Raw genomic sequence first — 17370 nt, forward strand, 5'->3', positions numbered from 1 at the left:
TCCTGAAATATGGACTAGAATAAAGTAGAGTGAATGTGCAACTACGTATGCATTATACAATACATACATGTAATATGCAATACCACGTGCTATATAAAGTACAGAACATATATTACGTTTTTTGTCTGATCAATAACATGCATTTTAAAAAGGTGAATTTTCATTGCATGCTAACTTTAAATGATGGTGGTGCATGCTGGGCTAGAGCTGAGGGGAATGGGTGGTTCATACTGGGATAGAGCAGGGGACAGGTTGACGTATGTATGAACACTGAGGGCACATGAGGAATGCAGGGAAGGGGGGCTGATTGACTGGCCAGACTTCCGGGGTAAAGGCGCCATTAACTCAGTGACTTAAAGAGCAGCTGAACTGTAACTTCATCAAAGCCTCCTATAAAGCCACTGACCACGTGGCACGTGCCTGTGTGGAAAATCATCAGGGCAGGCAATGCCAAAAGGCTTAAACATACATTTGTCAATAACAACTGCAATTGTCCGGGGGTGTGATATCAAGTAAGCACTTTCACAACATCCCCCCGGGTGCGACTGTTCCACACTCACTGCCACAATAAAGACTTGCATGTTATCTACCCAGATTCACAAAGCAAATACCTCGCCAAGCTTGCAAAAACAGAATAGAGAGCAGTTCTGTTTCAATATTTTGGGGTGGGTAAGATTTTTTAAATGTTTTTGAAACAAGTCTCTTGTGCTCACCTAGGCTGTATTTGATTAAATATATAGGGGAAACAAGCAGCATTATGAAATATTATTACAATTTAAGATAACTGTTTTCAATTATAAAATAACAATTATTAATGTTAAGGTAACACCTAACAATAAGGTATCATTTGTTAACATTAGATAATGTAACATGTACTAACATTGAACAATACATTTGTTACAGTATTTTTTAATCTTTGTTGATGTTAGTAAATAAAAATACAGTCGTTCATCGTTTGTTCATGTTAATTCACAGTGCATTAACTAATGTAACAATTACATTTTATTTCAATAATGTTTTAGTAAATGTTGAAATTAACATAAACTAAGATCAATAAATGCTAGAAGTATTGTTCATTGTTAATTCAAGTTAACTAAAGTAGTTAATTAATGAAATATTATTGTAAAGTGTTACCAATGGTTGTTCTGCATAATATTTTTGTGTAAACTGCGATTCTCTGATGAATAGAATTTTTATTTGACATAGAAACCTTTAGTAACACCGTCCTGAATAAAATAAAGTATAAAAAAAGTCTTACTGAACCAAAAATTAACAGTAGTGTATATATACTCCAATAATAAACGTTCCAACCATCAGAGTAACTCAAGCATGAAATACAACTATATTTATATACAAATATATTTAAATTTATCTAGACCGTGTTAGCACATTAGAAAAAAACAAACAAACAAACAAACACTGGACACGTCCGGTATTATGCAACAGAAAACAGGTGTCTCGAAACGTTTTTAAAAGTTGAACTTAAAACTTGACACAGTGTCTATAGATCCTGATGCTGAAAATAACTGTGATACATGATGCGTTGACGCATGGAATTCAGATGTCAGTCTGAATTCCCTGTACATTATAATTATTATTTTTAAATAGTGTAGACTGGAAGCAAGAACACGTCCTGTGTCAACACGTATGTCAACTTCACTGCAAAATGAATTGCTGTGGATCAAAACGACATATTGATTCCTTTTTGTAATGCCACTTATTTACAATAATATCAATAGAGTATTTTCAGCAAATATCTGATATTGATATGCTATTATGTGTTTAAAATTGATATGCTATTAATTTTAAAATTTCGAATCAAATGACTATTAAAAATGTCTGTTTTTGAACAGAGACAAATTGACAAAAAAAATTACTTTGGAAGTGTTTTGGTTTTAATTGAATGTCAGATATGTCAATAAGCAGATATTTAAACCTACGATTAGCGTAATAGAAATACAAACATTCTTTGGTAAAAAAAAAAAAACACAATACCAAGAAAAGCATTGTTTAACCTCAAAATCTACTCTTTCAAGCATACCACAGATGTTTGTTACGCAATGGAAATGGTGTAGAGTAGAAACATAGAAAAGGTGTGGAATTCTTTTCAGAGCATAGCGTAAAGCAGAAGGTGTGAGTCAATAGATGTTCATCCAGCAGTTATACAAGTAAACAGGATACCTCAGAAGAACGCGAGCCACATAAAAGCCGCAGAAGTTAACGAAAGAAGCAGTATGCGAATGAGAGGTGTGTGTGTGGGCGCCACTCAACAAACATCAGACAAACATAGCCTACATACCCTCCCCCTCTCGTGAAGAGTCACACTCCTCTCCTTCAAACACACACACACACACACACACACACACACACGTAAAACACATGTAACGCAAACTTACCACTACTGCAAACAGCCACCCTAACCAGTGCAGAGCTGTGTTTCCAGCAGCAAGGCAAATCAGAAAAGAGTGACTTCATTTAAATGAGGGCTGAAAAACATCCAAAAGATGTATTATTAGATGAGCCGGGCGTATAACCTACAATAGACGGGCAAGTAAATGAGGTACGCCATGTGCTCCATTTCTCATGATGAGGTGTAGCCTCCTGAGACACTGCAATGAATTGGCCTGTCGCTGTGCTTTATTAAAGAACCGGATAAGTCAGCACAGCGGTGGATAAGCTATACAGCTGGGACGAAGCGTAACCCCTTTAAGAAGTTTATGCTTACAGCATCTGCCTTAATGTGCTAGTTTGAATCAATGGATTTCTGCAAGGATCATGGTGAGGCGTCTAGGCCTCTTACTGGATTTTAAATAAAGCAAAGGCCTCATGTAGACATTCCTGAGTCTGGTCTGATCAAGGTATTCCTTAAAGAGGTCATGTCGTATTTTTAGGACTTAATTTTTCCACTGAAATCCATTTCATTCAATTCAATTCAATTATTGAATTAAATAATGCTTTTTATGAGAGGACTATATGCTGCTCCAGTTCTCAAACACCGGTTTGTGGGTTTGTTATCAAAGAACTCTGGAATGTCAAGTGTATCCTGGTTTTCTAAATAACTAGATTAACAATAATGTATCAATGTTCTCAAAAAAGAGACATCTAAAAGGAATAACTGCATGAGGTGAAGCTCAAGAGTGAATGAACATCAGTAAACTGAAGTCTATAGAACAAAGACTCTAGGCTATGAGATTAATCAGATATAGATTCACAACACAAACGTATTAAGACTTGTATCAGCACAAAAGGTTGCAAATGCAAGTAAACTTGAACTAAGTTACATGCTAGGCAGAATGTGTAACTCCCATTGTGGATGCGCTATTCCCGTAAACAAGGCGTTGAAGCACGGGCAACCAAAGCACAAAGAATTTACAAAATTCTATAGTGTTCTCATTATAAGTGGCAGATTGGTGCTGCACATCTTGCACTTAACTGTATTTTCATGAATAAAGTGATTCTAGTCTTCACTGCGCACTTTCAAATCCAATGTTATACTTTAATTCGTCGGTCTGGACAGCATGCTGTCCTAACGCTAACCAATCAGACGTCAGGTACTGGCCAAAATGCTGCAGTATAAAAAAAAGTCTCTGCGATAATCCTTTTCATGATCGATCAGATCGTCTCTGTCCCGTCCGAGAACTCCAGTACTCGTGCACATCCCTAGTTTTCAGCACTATTTTCAACAATTTCTCATTTTGATGATAATTAGAATTGTTTCTCGGACACCAAATCAGCATATTATATTAGAATGATTTCTGAATGCTCATGGGACAATGAAGACCCTTAAGTTTCTGAAAATTCATCTTTGCATTACAGGAATAAATTACATTATAAAATATATTAGAAAAAAAAACATATTTGAAAATGTTATTTTTTTCAAATAACTATAGCAAAAACACATGATATAAGCAGGAGGAAGTTAACAACACTTCCAACAACACAACATTGTATGCGTTTTAAAAAGAAGTGACTTCGAGATCACCCTTGTTTTAGCTTACAACACGGAACAGAATAGAATTATCATAGACTGTTAGCAATAAACAAAAAGCAGGAATAAATAATAAAGAAAGTGCAGCATTCTTTGTCTGCTTAAAGAGATTCAGAAAATTAGTTTATCATTTACTCACCCTCATACAAATATAACTTTTTTAAGTTCCACAGACAAAAGTAAGTCATAGAAGTTTGAAACAACATGAGGGTGAGAAAATGAAGTCAATTTTCATTTTTAGGTGAACTATCCCTCTAAGAATATCCAAATCAAGGCCATAAGGGGGTATCTTGCAACAATGTTTCTGTAATCACCCAAAAGTGAACAATTGTCAGGCCAACAACAACCCACAAAACGTCACACCATGACACTAAATAAAGAAATTATTTGGGGAAAAGAGAAAGAACATCACCAAGATGACCAATTTCCATAATGTGCTAACTTGTTCGCATGACAAACAAACACAGGCCCATTACAAACTGACAATCACATTTTTCAAACTGTTATGCCATATGCGCTGAGAAAGTATGCATACAACTAACAATATTGAGCTAGTGCACTGTTGGAAACCGGTCATAGGTGTTTATAGAAGTCCATTCTGTGTATCATTCTGGGAATAAACTAAATAAAATGCATGATTTATTGGTATTGAAATAAGTATGAAAAAACATCATCACTATAAATCATTGCTGATTTTTTATTTTATTTTTATTTGTTGTTTGCCTTAAACCAAAAATATCTGTAACCATTTGATATCAGAGGCAACCACAACTTTATATTGTATAATTTCCACATTTAAAATAAAACAGAGTGGTCTGACTTCAGATTTGTGCAATTATGCTACATAAAACACCTGCACAAAGCAAAAACAGCAGAATGATTAAAAAATAATCAATTAAAATGCAAATTCACTCTCTGGCAGAAGGAGGCACTTATGGAATAGCTGCCTTTATTTGGGTACAGCTGTACAAAGCAACACTGCGCTTATAAACACTACTTTATACTGAGGTCTGGAAAGAAAAGAAAATGCCATCAAAACTTATCAGAAGACAGTCAGTTCCCTCCAGAGATACATTTATATAATCACCTTGCTGTGCCTGGTAGCCTACAGTATTTTCTCTCCTTTTTGCGTCCGTCTTCAGTGTGTCCCGTCGCTGGCCTGTGTTAATGTCCTGACTTCTGTTGACAGACTTCGTAGTATTTCTATACAAATTACATTTTGGGAAATGATCGCAATGCAGTTTGTGTGCAAGTCCAGAATAGAGATCAGCCTAAATAAAACTATAAACCGGTCAACAGGTGCATCCTTCAGAAATCATTCTAATATGCTGATTTGGTGCTCAAGATTTCTTATTATTATTATCATTGTTGAAAACAGTGCTACAGCATTTATTTGAGATAGACTAAATCTTTTGTAACATTATAGAGTTTCAATTTCGAAATGTCTTTTGATCAATTTAATCCATTCATTTGAATAGGTAAGGAGGATCCACAGGAACAATCAGTGCTGCTTTTAACTATGCCACATAAGCTTAGAGAAAATAGTAACGTGTTTTTATCAGTGTAGCAGTGTGAGAAATCACCAGGTGAGTCTGCAGGAAGAAAACAACATCTATACTCTCACTTTAGCTGCTTCACACAAAAACACACAGACTCGTCTCCCACACATAGTCCTTCACATTTTAAGGGTTAGTTCACCCAAAAATGAACATTCTGTCAGTATTTACTCACCCTCATGTTGTTCCAAACCTCTATGTGTTTATTTGTTCTGCTATACATAAAGGAAAATATTTGGAAGAATGTTTTAATCAAACAGATCTCATTCCCCATTGACTACCATAGGAAAAAATACATACCATGGTAGTCAATGGGGAATGAGATCTGATTGATTAAAACATTCTTCCAAATATCTTCATTTGTGTTCAGCCGAACAAATAAACACATAGAGGTTTGGAACAACATGAGGGTGAGTAAATACTGAAAGAATTTTCATTTTTGGGTGAACTAACCCTTTAATACTGTCAAACATATTGTGAACAAATAACACAAACCTGTTTTGTAAACTATATGAACACAAAAAGGAGGGCTGCAGCGGTTTTAAGATTTTCAGAGAATGACAACTTAAGTTTCAGTCTGTTGTTTACTAAAAGCTTTCCAATGGCTTTAGAAGATATAGAAGAAGATAATATAGTGTATGAGTCAAACCACTTCTTTGGTACTTTTATGGTGCTGAACTATCATCTTTTGTGGGCTTTTGGAAGAAAGAAAGTCTATACTGGTGTGCAACAAAATGAGGGCGAGTAAATAAAATATCTTTATGAGGCTATTCTTTTAAACCACGGTGTAAGATTCAAAATATAAAAGAGCAGCTTAATTTTATGCGAAGTTGTGCATCAAATGGTGGTTTAAGAGATACAAATCAAAGAATTCAAACCAATAGTTACTTATACTACCATTCATACGTTTAGAGAAGGTAATTTTTTTTTTAAATATTTTTAAAGTCCTCCTGTAGTCAATAATTGTCTGCCTTAAAAACTCGTCTTTGATCATCAAAATGACATATTTTACTTTTTTCTGTGAATTTTTTTTTTCTTACACCTTAAAATAACTTGAATGTAACTCTACACACTTGCTTCATTTAGTATATGTGGTCCTTGAATATGCAAATTAGCCCCGCCTCCACTCACTCACACCAGCTCCAGCTTAGAGATCCACTCGGCCAACTTATTGAGGTAAACGCTGCACAATGTTATTGCTCTTTACGTCGGACACATAACGGTAATTTATATGATTAGCCTTTTGTTTGACTGTGTTATCAAACATCAAATAATGTGTCACAAACCATGTTCCCATCTCAGAGTCAGAGAGCTGCCTTCTAATACTAAGCATTCTTAGAAATGCTTTGAACAACTCTGAACATCAGAGGAGAAAGGCATATAGTTCATCATAACATCGTAATATATATCATACACCCGCTATATTGCAAAATCTACCAGATTGTTCATAACAACAGAAAAAATATCGGGATAACCTGGTTTCTCATGAGACTCCCTTGCTTCAGAGCATAGTGATAAGTCCGCCAGCACGTTCACGTGATTGGATACAAGGTAGTTTGTGACGTCAGAAACACTAGCGATTTCAAACCGCGTTTTTGAATCCGTCTTTAGATCAATGCAGTTTTAAAGACAAAATACTCAGCAATACTCTATCTCTGCCTGCCGAAGTCTCAGCTCCACATTAGCTCCTCACACTTTCGGCTACACCAGACACCCTCTGCCTTTTGACTCTACCTTGGTTCCCTCGTCCCACCGGGTCCCGCTTGGTCAGTCGTCACTCCTCCTCTGCGGATACTCTGCAGTCCGTTCCTCCACCCCTATGACTGCAGCAGGCTCCTCTTTCTCTTCGGGTATGCCTCGATCCTCCGTCACACCGGCATTGCCTCAGGCCTTGGGCAGTCTAGCTTCTCTTCAGACAATCGTTTACACAGGATTGCCTGGGCCTCCTTTGCTAGCGATGTTGGTCATCCCCATTGGCTCTCCGTCTGCACCTTGGGATCCATCGGCTCTGTCTCCGTCGGTCGCCTACCAGTTGATGTCAGCCTCTACGTCACCTTGACTACTCCCTCCCTTGGCTCCACTGTGGGCTATCGTCTCTGGCCTTTGCAGGTCTGTGCCATCAGACGCCCTTCATTATCGCCACTCGTCATCCGTATTCTTAACATCACCCCATCATCTCCTTTCTTTCCTGTATCATCACTTCAGCCACCTCCAAAGCCCCCATGGACACCCCCATGCACATGGTTTGTCTTAAACCACATTAAAACCACCATATAGACATCTAAACAACATTAAAACTTGATTTCCACCACAGGGGTCACCAAGTCACCAATGCTGCATTTATTTGATCAAAATCACCAGTAATACTGTAAAATATTACAATTACAGTTATAAGTTTCTATTTTAATTTTTTTTAATATAATGTAATTTATTTTTTGTGATGGCCAAGCTTATTTTTTAGCAGCCATTACTCCAGTCTTCAGTGTCACACTATCCTTTAGAAATCATTTGTTGGTCAAGAAACATTTTTTTTTACACATTTATACCAAAAATGTTCTGTACACGTCATTACCTAACAAATTCAGCATTGGGACTATATTGTCTCTATTTTATTGATTTTAGGCCTGTGCAAAGATTACTTGCGATTAATTGCATCCAAAATAAAGGTTTGTTTACATAATGTATTTGTGTGTGCTGTGTATAATTATTTTGTATATATAAATACACACACATGCATGTCAACACAAAATGTGTTGTTCATATATAAAATATTTATTTATAAATAATATATATTTTGTGTTTATATATATATATATATATATATATACAGTATTTTATGTGCAAATAATTCTTAAATATATACATGCATGCATTGCATATGTATTTACATACACAAAATAATTATACACAGCACACACACATATATTCTGTAAACACAAACTTTTATTTCGGATGCGATTAATCGCAATTAATCTTTGCACAGCCCTAAGATTTATATGGAACCCTGCAGACTTTAATTAACAAGTGCTGGCATGTGCATGCACGTCAAATAGAATGGAAACGCAATAATTCTAACCTACCACCTTCTAAGCACTACATTCTAACCAAACTTCTAAGCACTTAAATATAAGCAACCCCCAATTACAAGTTTACAAAAGCACCAGACTTTAAAAAAAAAAAATGAAAACATACAGATACCGACCCATGACTTCAAAACGATGAAAAAATGTGTGATGAAAATTCAGCTTAGTCTTACAAAAAATATAACATTTATTTAAATAGAAAAACATTTTTTTAAATTGTAATAGTATTTCACAATATTACCATGAGCCTCTGAGCTGGACGTTGTCCCTGCTTTCTCTATAGTAAGCCTTGATTAAATCTAAAACACTCACATACGTACAATAACCACAAGCTCTGACCTAGCCGTAAGGAATGAGAGAGCCAGTGATAAGAGCTAATATTAGCTAACATGTGATCGTCCCTTAAACAGCGCCATGCTATGCTTAGTGTACTCTGAGACCATCTGAAGCGATAAAAAGGTCAGTGAGGCCTGCAACAATTTCACTTTCACACTTTTGCTAATGAGAAACAGCCGTTACTCACAAGAAGCTCAGCTGAGCACTAAAACCATCTAGGAGGTTGATGACAATGATGTTCCAGCAACTGTAAATCACAAAGACTACAAACTACATTCACCCAACATTTTTTAAAGTGAAGAAAATACAAAAATAATGACATCATTCAGCTTAACTAGTAAAATTTTATTTTTTATTACCTATTTTGCTAACTATTTTGCTTTTATTACTACTAATTTGCTCATTGTTAGTTCATGTTATCCAGCTAATACATTAACTAATGTTTACAAATGAGACCTTATCACCAAATATTATTAATTCATTCATTCATTCATTTATATCTACAACACAAAGTAAAAAAAAAACAAGTTTGAAAATGAAAAAATTACAAAAATCATCTTGACCTGTATTATATTATTAACAATCATAAAATTACAATAAAACAAGAAAAAAATGTAATCTGCTACTAAATTCTATCTGTATGAAACTCCATGAGAGGCCATATACTTCACAGCTTGGATTGCATCACAATGATGACGTAAACTAATCCATTTTGGTCTGAGTCACATGCCTGACTGCCGCTGATGGCCCTCGTCATGACGCTAACTTGAGATCAACCATTCTGTCTTTGTAGTGAAGTCATTATTGTGGCAACCTGTAGCCTATACAACTAAATGTATCAAGCAATGTTAATGCATCACTGCAGTTCTGCAACCAAATTTTGAGTCTGCAATCAATTGTTTTCCAACAGCATAACTAACAAAGAATGTCATGCATGTACCTAACATACTGCCGAGGCAGCGAATAGTTTCCCATTCCCAAATCCATACAGGAGACCGAGCAGGATTGGAGGGACTTCCTTATCCGGCTACTCCATGCCATGATGAAACCTCCCTGAGTAACACACATCTGAATGGGAATGCCTGGAGTCAGAAAACAGCTGGGCTGTGCTTTCTCACTAGAACAGTCTTCTAGAAATACTCCAACAGGAAGGGTTTTCTTTGGTTTTCTTAAGGCTATACATACTCTTGTTTTCACACATTTAGCACCTCTGAAATTCAACACAATCTTCTTACATCCCACACTTAACAGCTGATTTGCTTTCTGCATGCTGAAGTGTGTGTGTGCTTGTTTGGTTAATGTATAACTGTAGACTGCTTCTCATAACTATCAACAGGTGTTTTATTCAGCACATTTGTTAGCCACAGATCATGATGCCAACAAATGTTGATTATTAAGCTCAAATGTGGCACTATGGACCGGAATTTCCAACAAAATGGACTGGCTCTGAATCAGAAAGACGTGAGACTGACCGGCTGGTCACAAGCTCCTCTTCTCATATCGAAATCCTCTGACATTTCTCTTTAAAAAATTTCTAATTTGTGACAGGTGTTTTGTTTTGCTCTATCCTATGCGTTTATTGCGCTTTAGTCAATAGCCATGCCTTGGGTCAGAGGTCTGCCAGTGATAACTACACTGGAAGCCAGTGATTATAGTTTATAAAGTTATAAATATGGATATTTTTTATAAACACATCGCTTCGCTACAGAAGGACTTACCCCCCAAAAGTCGTATGGATTACTTTTATGTTGGATGGATGTGCTTTTTTAAACTTCAAAATCTCAGATGCTCCTATTATAAAGCTTGAAAGAGCCAGGATATTTTATAATGTAACTCCAATTGTGTTTGGCTGAAAGAAGAAAGTCATATACACTTAGGATGGCTTGAGGGTAAATAAACAATTTAATTAAATTATGGGATCATTTTCATTTAAACTAAACCCTTTAATAAGCCATAATTGGACATAAACATATGCATAATTAAATAAATTAAATAAATACTCCTATCAAATTACTGCAAGTCTTGATAGTGAACACACACACCTTTTTTCTTAAGATTGATGTATTTATATGAGTACATGAAGTACTGATTAATGGTCTGTAAATATAAAATCAAAACAAAGAATGCATTTGGGTGGGTTACAAACATTCTAGTTAGCATCTCTGTTTAATTTCTGTTTAAATGCGTAAATGTTGGCAGGATACATGTTTTGTCCCATATCTGAACAATACCGAACCTGTTCCTGCATTATTTTTACTACAATAATTTGGTGATACCCAGTCACCAACAATTAAAATGACATGATTCTGAAATATTATCTTCTGACACTAGAAAAGCCATTTTCATTACTACAGACTTGACAGAAGAAACTACAGTAAGTTAATCAATTTATGGCAGAAACATGGGACAATATCAAAAAGAAGGGGGCAGACTTCTTTCAATATTGTTTTAGATGTTGAATAACTTTGTTATACAGTCTTTAAAATTATAGTCCCTATATTGCCTTTGAAAGCTCAAACAAACGCTCTATATTCAATCATTTTGTAAAACACTATAAAGTGCAACAGTTTACGAAAGTGTTTCTCGTGTCTATGAACTACAACATCGCTACAGAGCTTTAACCCCCTAACTAGTAGCCTACAATCATTAACTCTTGCATTTCCCCTGCTATGTTTATGTTTACGTTTACGTTTAGGCAGTAATTTTCTTGAATATAAGCGAAGAGTTAATTTGACGCAGGCCTCGTTTGGATTCCTGAACCCCCCTTTCCGCTTATGGGGTCCCCATTTCTGTGAGCAAGATCCACCCATATTATGTGTTACACACACTCACATCTTTCTTTAAAGGGCCGAAACCCACATAACATTCCGTCATCTCTCCGCTTACCTGGATAAACTGGATAGTTAAAGCTGATTTTCCGACGCCACCACCTCCGACGACCACCAGGCGATATTTCTCCTGCACTGAGCCGTCCTTCCAGCCAGCCATCGGGGACACGCTGCTGCTCTCGCTCCGCTGTCTAAACACACGCACACCGAGCCACTTTACTCTGTGACAGGCCCTCAGATGGAGAATTGCAGTGGAAAAATGCGATACGGCGTTAAAGCGCAGTGTGAACTCAGTGGTAATCCGTACGAGATGAGAAAAGTACGAGCACAGTCTGTGGGAAATGCATTCACTGCTGCCTCAAGTCCATACGCCCTCGTCTGAATCGCTACCAGGCACTGACTGCCTGTGCTGCAAGATGAGGGGAAGATAGGGCTAATCAGTTCAGCCAGTACACGCAGAGACGCTAGGGGGCGCACACTGCTATTCCCAATCCCGGCCTGTGTAACTCGTCAAGTGAATGTATTGATCTATCTCAATTACTAAATATCTATAATTGTGTAGTAAAAGTTTAAGTCTGCCATTGAGAAACCCATATCATGAATATTGTCTATGGTGGTCCTCCTGGGGTATCTTGGTCATTCACTGCCAAGGCTACAAGAGAATGAAGATTCTGTCATCATGATTTACCTGTATGAGATTCTTTCCTCTGTTGAACACAAAAGAAGATATTTTGAAGAATGTTTTTAGTCAAACAGTTGATTGACCCCATTGACTTTCATTCTATTTTTCCATTTCTATGGACTGTTTGGTCATCCATGTTCTTGAAAAGAACCATGTTCTTGTCTGTGTTCAGCAGAAAAAAAGAAATTCATACTGCTTTCGAACAACTTGTCTTGGTGTGTATATGATTCATCATTTTTAGGTGAACTATGCCTTCAAGTCCAACAAACAAACAAAATCAGAGGCTGGTTTAAGTTTTGCATTGCTTTGTGCTAAAACAATAAATGTACATTTGAATCCTCCAAATCAGTGGTTCTCAGGGCTCAAAATTATTTATACAACATTTTATTTAAACATCATGGTTCCCACAGTCTTTGAAATGCATATTTTGCATATGCAAAATGCAAATGGTTATAAGGAGGGATTTTAAAGGGTGACTTTTAGACATGTAAATTAATAATACATATATATATATATATATATAAAAATCAGTCCTTGACACTACTAGAATTATGGAATTAAACTAAATTATTATTATTATGAAAATTGTTTTATTTGATCATTTTAATATAATAACACTGGGGGTGGGGGGTTGTCTTCAAAAAAAATTTTTGACTTCGAATCAAAAAGGCTAAGAACCGCTGCTCTGTCACTTTACATGCTATGTCTATTATCCTTATAATGTTGAAATTGAATTATCTTACTAAATGTTGACTCTCTTTTATTGTATGCTATTTGTTTTCTCATAACTGTATTCTCCTAAACGAGCTGTCAAGTTCAAATTTACATTGTGGGAAACTCATGGGGAAATTATTCAAATGATTTTATGTAAATCTGAAGAGGATAACCAGTAACACAGCACCTGTGTGTGTGATAAATATAACAATTAAGTCCATTCTCCACTTCTCCACCCACTTGCAGGGTCTATAATGGAGCTGTTTATTTCCACAGCTGCAGAGATGCTTACTCAGGTTCAGTCCATCTTCGCACAATGACCCTAAAAAAAAACAGAACAAAAAAACATTGTGAATCAACAAATGAAGAATTTTTACAACATGAGGAAGCATCAGCTGTGAAATGTGAATCCTGTGAATACTACACGCCGAACTCCATGAATACCATTGTTAAAGGGGTCATGACATCAGAAGTCTGATTTTCCTTGATCTTTTGACACATTAAAAGGTCTTTGCACTATTTAAACATCCTGAAAGTCATAGCTTAAAACTTCCTCCTCATTGTAAATAAAGGAACAAGTGGGTGGTTTATTTTTAATGGTGTCCTGGATGGTGTCAGAGGATTTAGTTCGGAGCATTTGATTGCAGATTGTTTTGTAAACTCAGCACAGTGTAAGAGTTCACAATGAAACTTTTGTTGAAAGATGAACTTGATCTGAAGCAAAAAAAAAAAAAAGACCATTTCAGACAGAGGGTCAGAATGAGTTTTGAAAATAATACTTTTTCCACACTTATATTTGTTTATCAATTATGTTTTTAATAATAGGCTAATAAATAATTAAAAAAATAAGAAGCTTAGCCTATATAGGATACTGTGATTTGCATACTTTTCTTTTTCACACGCATTGGTACACACACTCTCTTTAGCAATGCATTTACATTTATTCTTTTAGCTGACGCTTTTATCCAAATCGACTTACAAATATATGTCAGAGATCGCACGCCTCATATAGAGGTTAAGTGTCTTGCTCAGGGACACATTTGTTTCACACACTAAAGGCATGTGTCTTATTAACTGCACCATCCTATCAATACCTCAAACACAAACTGTCAGAAAGTTATTATTTGAGTTGAGTTAATCAATTCCCTTTGACTCCTCCTCCCACCCCAGAGGAATTTCAGGAATTTCAATTAACTCGTAATCCAGAACTCTAAGATTCACATGGTCCCACTGCAGTCGCCCAGAACAAAGGAACAACAGGAGTTCATTCCACCTCCCACAGTCCAGGGATAAAAAAATAACCAGTGTGCACATTACATAAAACATCTGAGAATGAGTCTTTTTCCAGCAAGAAATGTCAATATAATCTACTTACACAGTGTAACAGAGCTCATCATTTATTCTGCTTTTATTGAGAGTATAAAATCTCTGGGTGATGTCACCTCAAGAGCTTTTGCCAACCTCACCCTTCTCATTTAAAATACCATTCAAAAGGTTGGAGTTAGTAAAATAAGTGTCTTAAGGATTTATTTGATCAAAAAAAGAGTAATATCGTAAAATAGTATTTTTTATTATTATTATTTGAATATATTTTAACCCCAAAACCATATTCTGGACAAATGTGGGCAAAATAGTTTTGATTTATTTTTAAAAAATACTTCCCTTGATCTAAGTGGTACAAGACTTGGCTACTTTTCCTAAGTTTGCCTCCTGAACACACACAATTTTTTTTTTTGACTCAATTCTACAATGTTAAGTGAAAAAACAAACTCCTTAATCTTGTATTTGGGTCAAAAATGGTCACCCATAGAAATGAATGGGAAAAACTGTTATTTAGAGCATTCTAAAAAGCCTTAATAAGACACCAGGTGACAGCAAAGTCTATTCATCTTTAGGTTTTAGCTCTAAGAACTTATTGGAATGATATTTTAATGTAGTTAAAAATTTAAAAAATACGAAAACATAAAAATAAGCATAATTTACATAGAAGATGTGGTAATTTTTGAAGTAAATAAATTCAAATAATACCCCCAAAATAAAAAAAAACACCATAAATGGATAGACAAAACTTTATCGAAGACAGTGATATAGGATTTATAATAAATAAAAATTAGGATCACACCTGAGTCCTCTGTGCTCATTTGTCCACAATTACAGGATTAAGGGCTATATGGGGGCTACAATGTGATTTATTATACAGTGCTGGCAAAGCTGAATTTTCAGCATTACTCCAGTTTTTTAATGTCACAAGAAACATTTTTTATGTACTGCTTTTTAAAAAAAAAAAAAAATAGGTCTATTTGATGAATAGAAAGTTCAAAAGACAGCTTTACAGGAAATCTTTTGCCACATTATAAATGTCTTTACTCTCACTATTGATCAATTGAACTCATCCTTTAAAAAAAACAGTACTGACCCAAACATTTGAACAGCAGTGTATGCAGAATCACAGTGTTGTATGACATACAGTTGCGAGTGTGATATTGCTTTTATACAACAGTTAATTCAGTATCATGCAAGAGGATAATTATACACATGTAGCTACATCAAAGGAACAAACACCTCTTAATGCAAAAGTCAAAAATCTCACATTATGACTCGCATCACGGAACATTTTCATTCTTACTGTGCATGATTAAATGTCACCTACTGTGTTTGTTTGTAATTTCAAAACAGAAACCGTAGCCTACGGCTTTGTCATTTTGTGATTCACCACTCAGTTAGTCATTGTAATGAGAAATGTGGCTAGCCAATCAGTGCAGCATTTTCAAAGGGTGCTTGATTAGAAGGCGATACTAAAACATTACTACAATTATACTTACATTTAGGATTTGCCTGATCTATTTAAATGCCAACGCATTCTCCTTCAGCGTCATATAGAACGCTATATGACAAAACGGCGCTATACTACGCACATGGCACCCGTTATCGTTATAACACGCGCTGTGATGGTTAGGTTTAGGTGTGGTGGGGTAGGGTAGGGTAGTCTGATATACGCTAAAGAATTTATGACGCCTTGGGTTCGCGTGAATATTAACAATAAAGGGTGCCATGTGCGTAGTATAGCGCCGTTTTGTCATATAGCGTTGTGACGCTAAAGGATGAGAACGGCCAATACAGTGTACAAGGAGGAGATATAAACCAGTTGAACTGAAGTGCCCATTGTTAAACTCTCCTCTTGGCCTCAAGACACCACGAGCAAATATAACTATTTATTCAAACAGTATTTTAACTGAATATCAAATATAATGGAAAGCTTGGATTATATAGCCTGAATGAAACTGTTGTAAGCAAGGTTTGCCATTTTGAAAGAACTTATTATGCAGTGTTTCTCTTGTTCTACAATCAAATGATCAGACTTCCTTGTATTCATGTATAGAACATGTTGAAATGTTTGTCTCACGTGAGCAAGAGGAGTTACAATATTCATCAAAGTCTCGTTCTAAAAAGGCATTTTCAGGAAAAAAGCTGATGTGTAAAGATGTCAACCATTCAAGCTCCAGCTTTGTCACTGCTATAGGGATGGCCTTGAGTGCTTTAATTATGACTTGTGCTCAGAAGAAATGGATTAACAGTTATGTGTTCAGATGTTGCACAAAATTTAAAGCCGTCTGCTTTACATGTTGTGAAAAGAATCTGCAGTACAAGCTGAACCTCTTAATTTACAGTGCTTACTTAGAAATTTATGACCTCATTTTCATTGGCTATGATTTTATTACATGTATAATATAACAATATATAAATCTGGGAAACTCATAAAACTCCAGTAATATCATTTTTATGAGTAATGTTCCTTCTTATAAAGAATAATGGAATTAAATGCATGACTTGCATATACTCACATCAGCGCTTTTTACACCTATCTCTTCCACTCTGCATGAACCTGGAAGCTACTTAGATCTAATGCATCATATACATCAAAAACTGCTTCCACTGCACTTTATGAGACAATGGTGACCAGGTGAATGCAGTGACTACATACACTTCCTTTCAAAAGCCTGGGGTCAGAGAATACTTTCATTCTGCAAGGAGCCATTCAATATATCAAAAAAAGCATTTATGTTCTTACAATAGATTTCTATTTAATACAAATGCTGTTCTTTTGAACTTTCTCGTGAAAAAAAAAATGTATCAGCATTTTTTTTTTAACTGTTTAGCCCCTAAAGCAGGGGTAGGCAAGTTC

General features: G+C 35.8%; 1 protein-coding gene across 1 annotated transcript in view; it reads right to left on the reverse strand.

The window, feature by feature from the left end:
• The window catches only part of rras2 (RAS related 2), a 41877-nt gene extending 29665 nt beyond the window's left edge, over positions 1-12212 (reverse strand). Inside the window, exon 1 of the mRNA XM_039688638.2 lies at positions 11850-12212. Within this exon, the coding sequence (XP_039544572.1) occupies positions 11850-11951 (102 nt within the window). The 5' untranslated portion in view covers positions 11952-12212. The remainder of the gene's footprint in view (positions 1-11849) is intronic.
• Positions 12213-17370: the final 5158 nt, after the last annotated feature.

This window comes from Pimephales promelas, chromosome 1 (genome assembly GCF_988280905.1).
Source record: "Pimephales promelas chromosome 1, fPimPro1.hap1.1, whole genome shotgun sequence".
Taxonomy (NCBI): domain Eukaryota; kingdom Metazoa; phylum Chordata; class Actinopteri; order Cypriniformes; family Leuciscidae; genus Pimephales; species Pimephales promelas.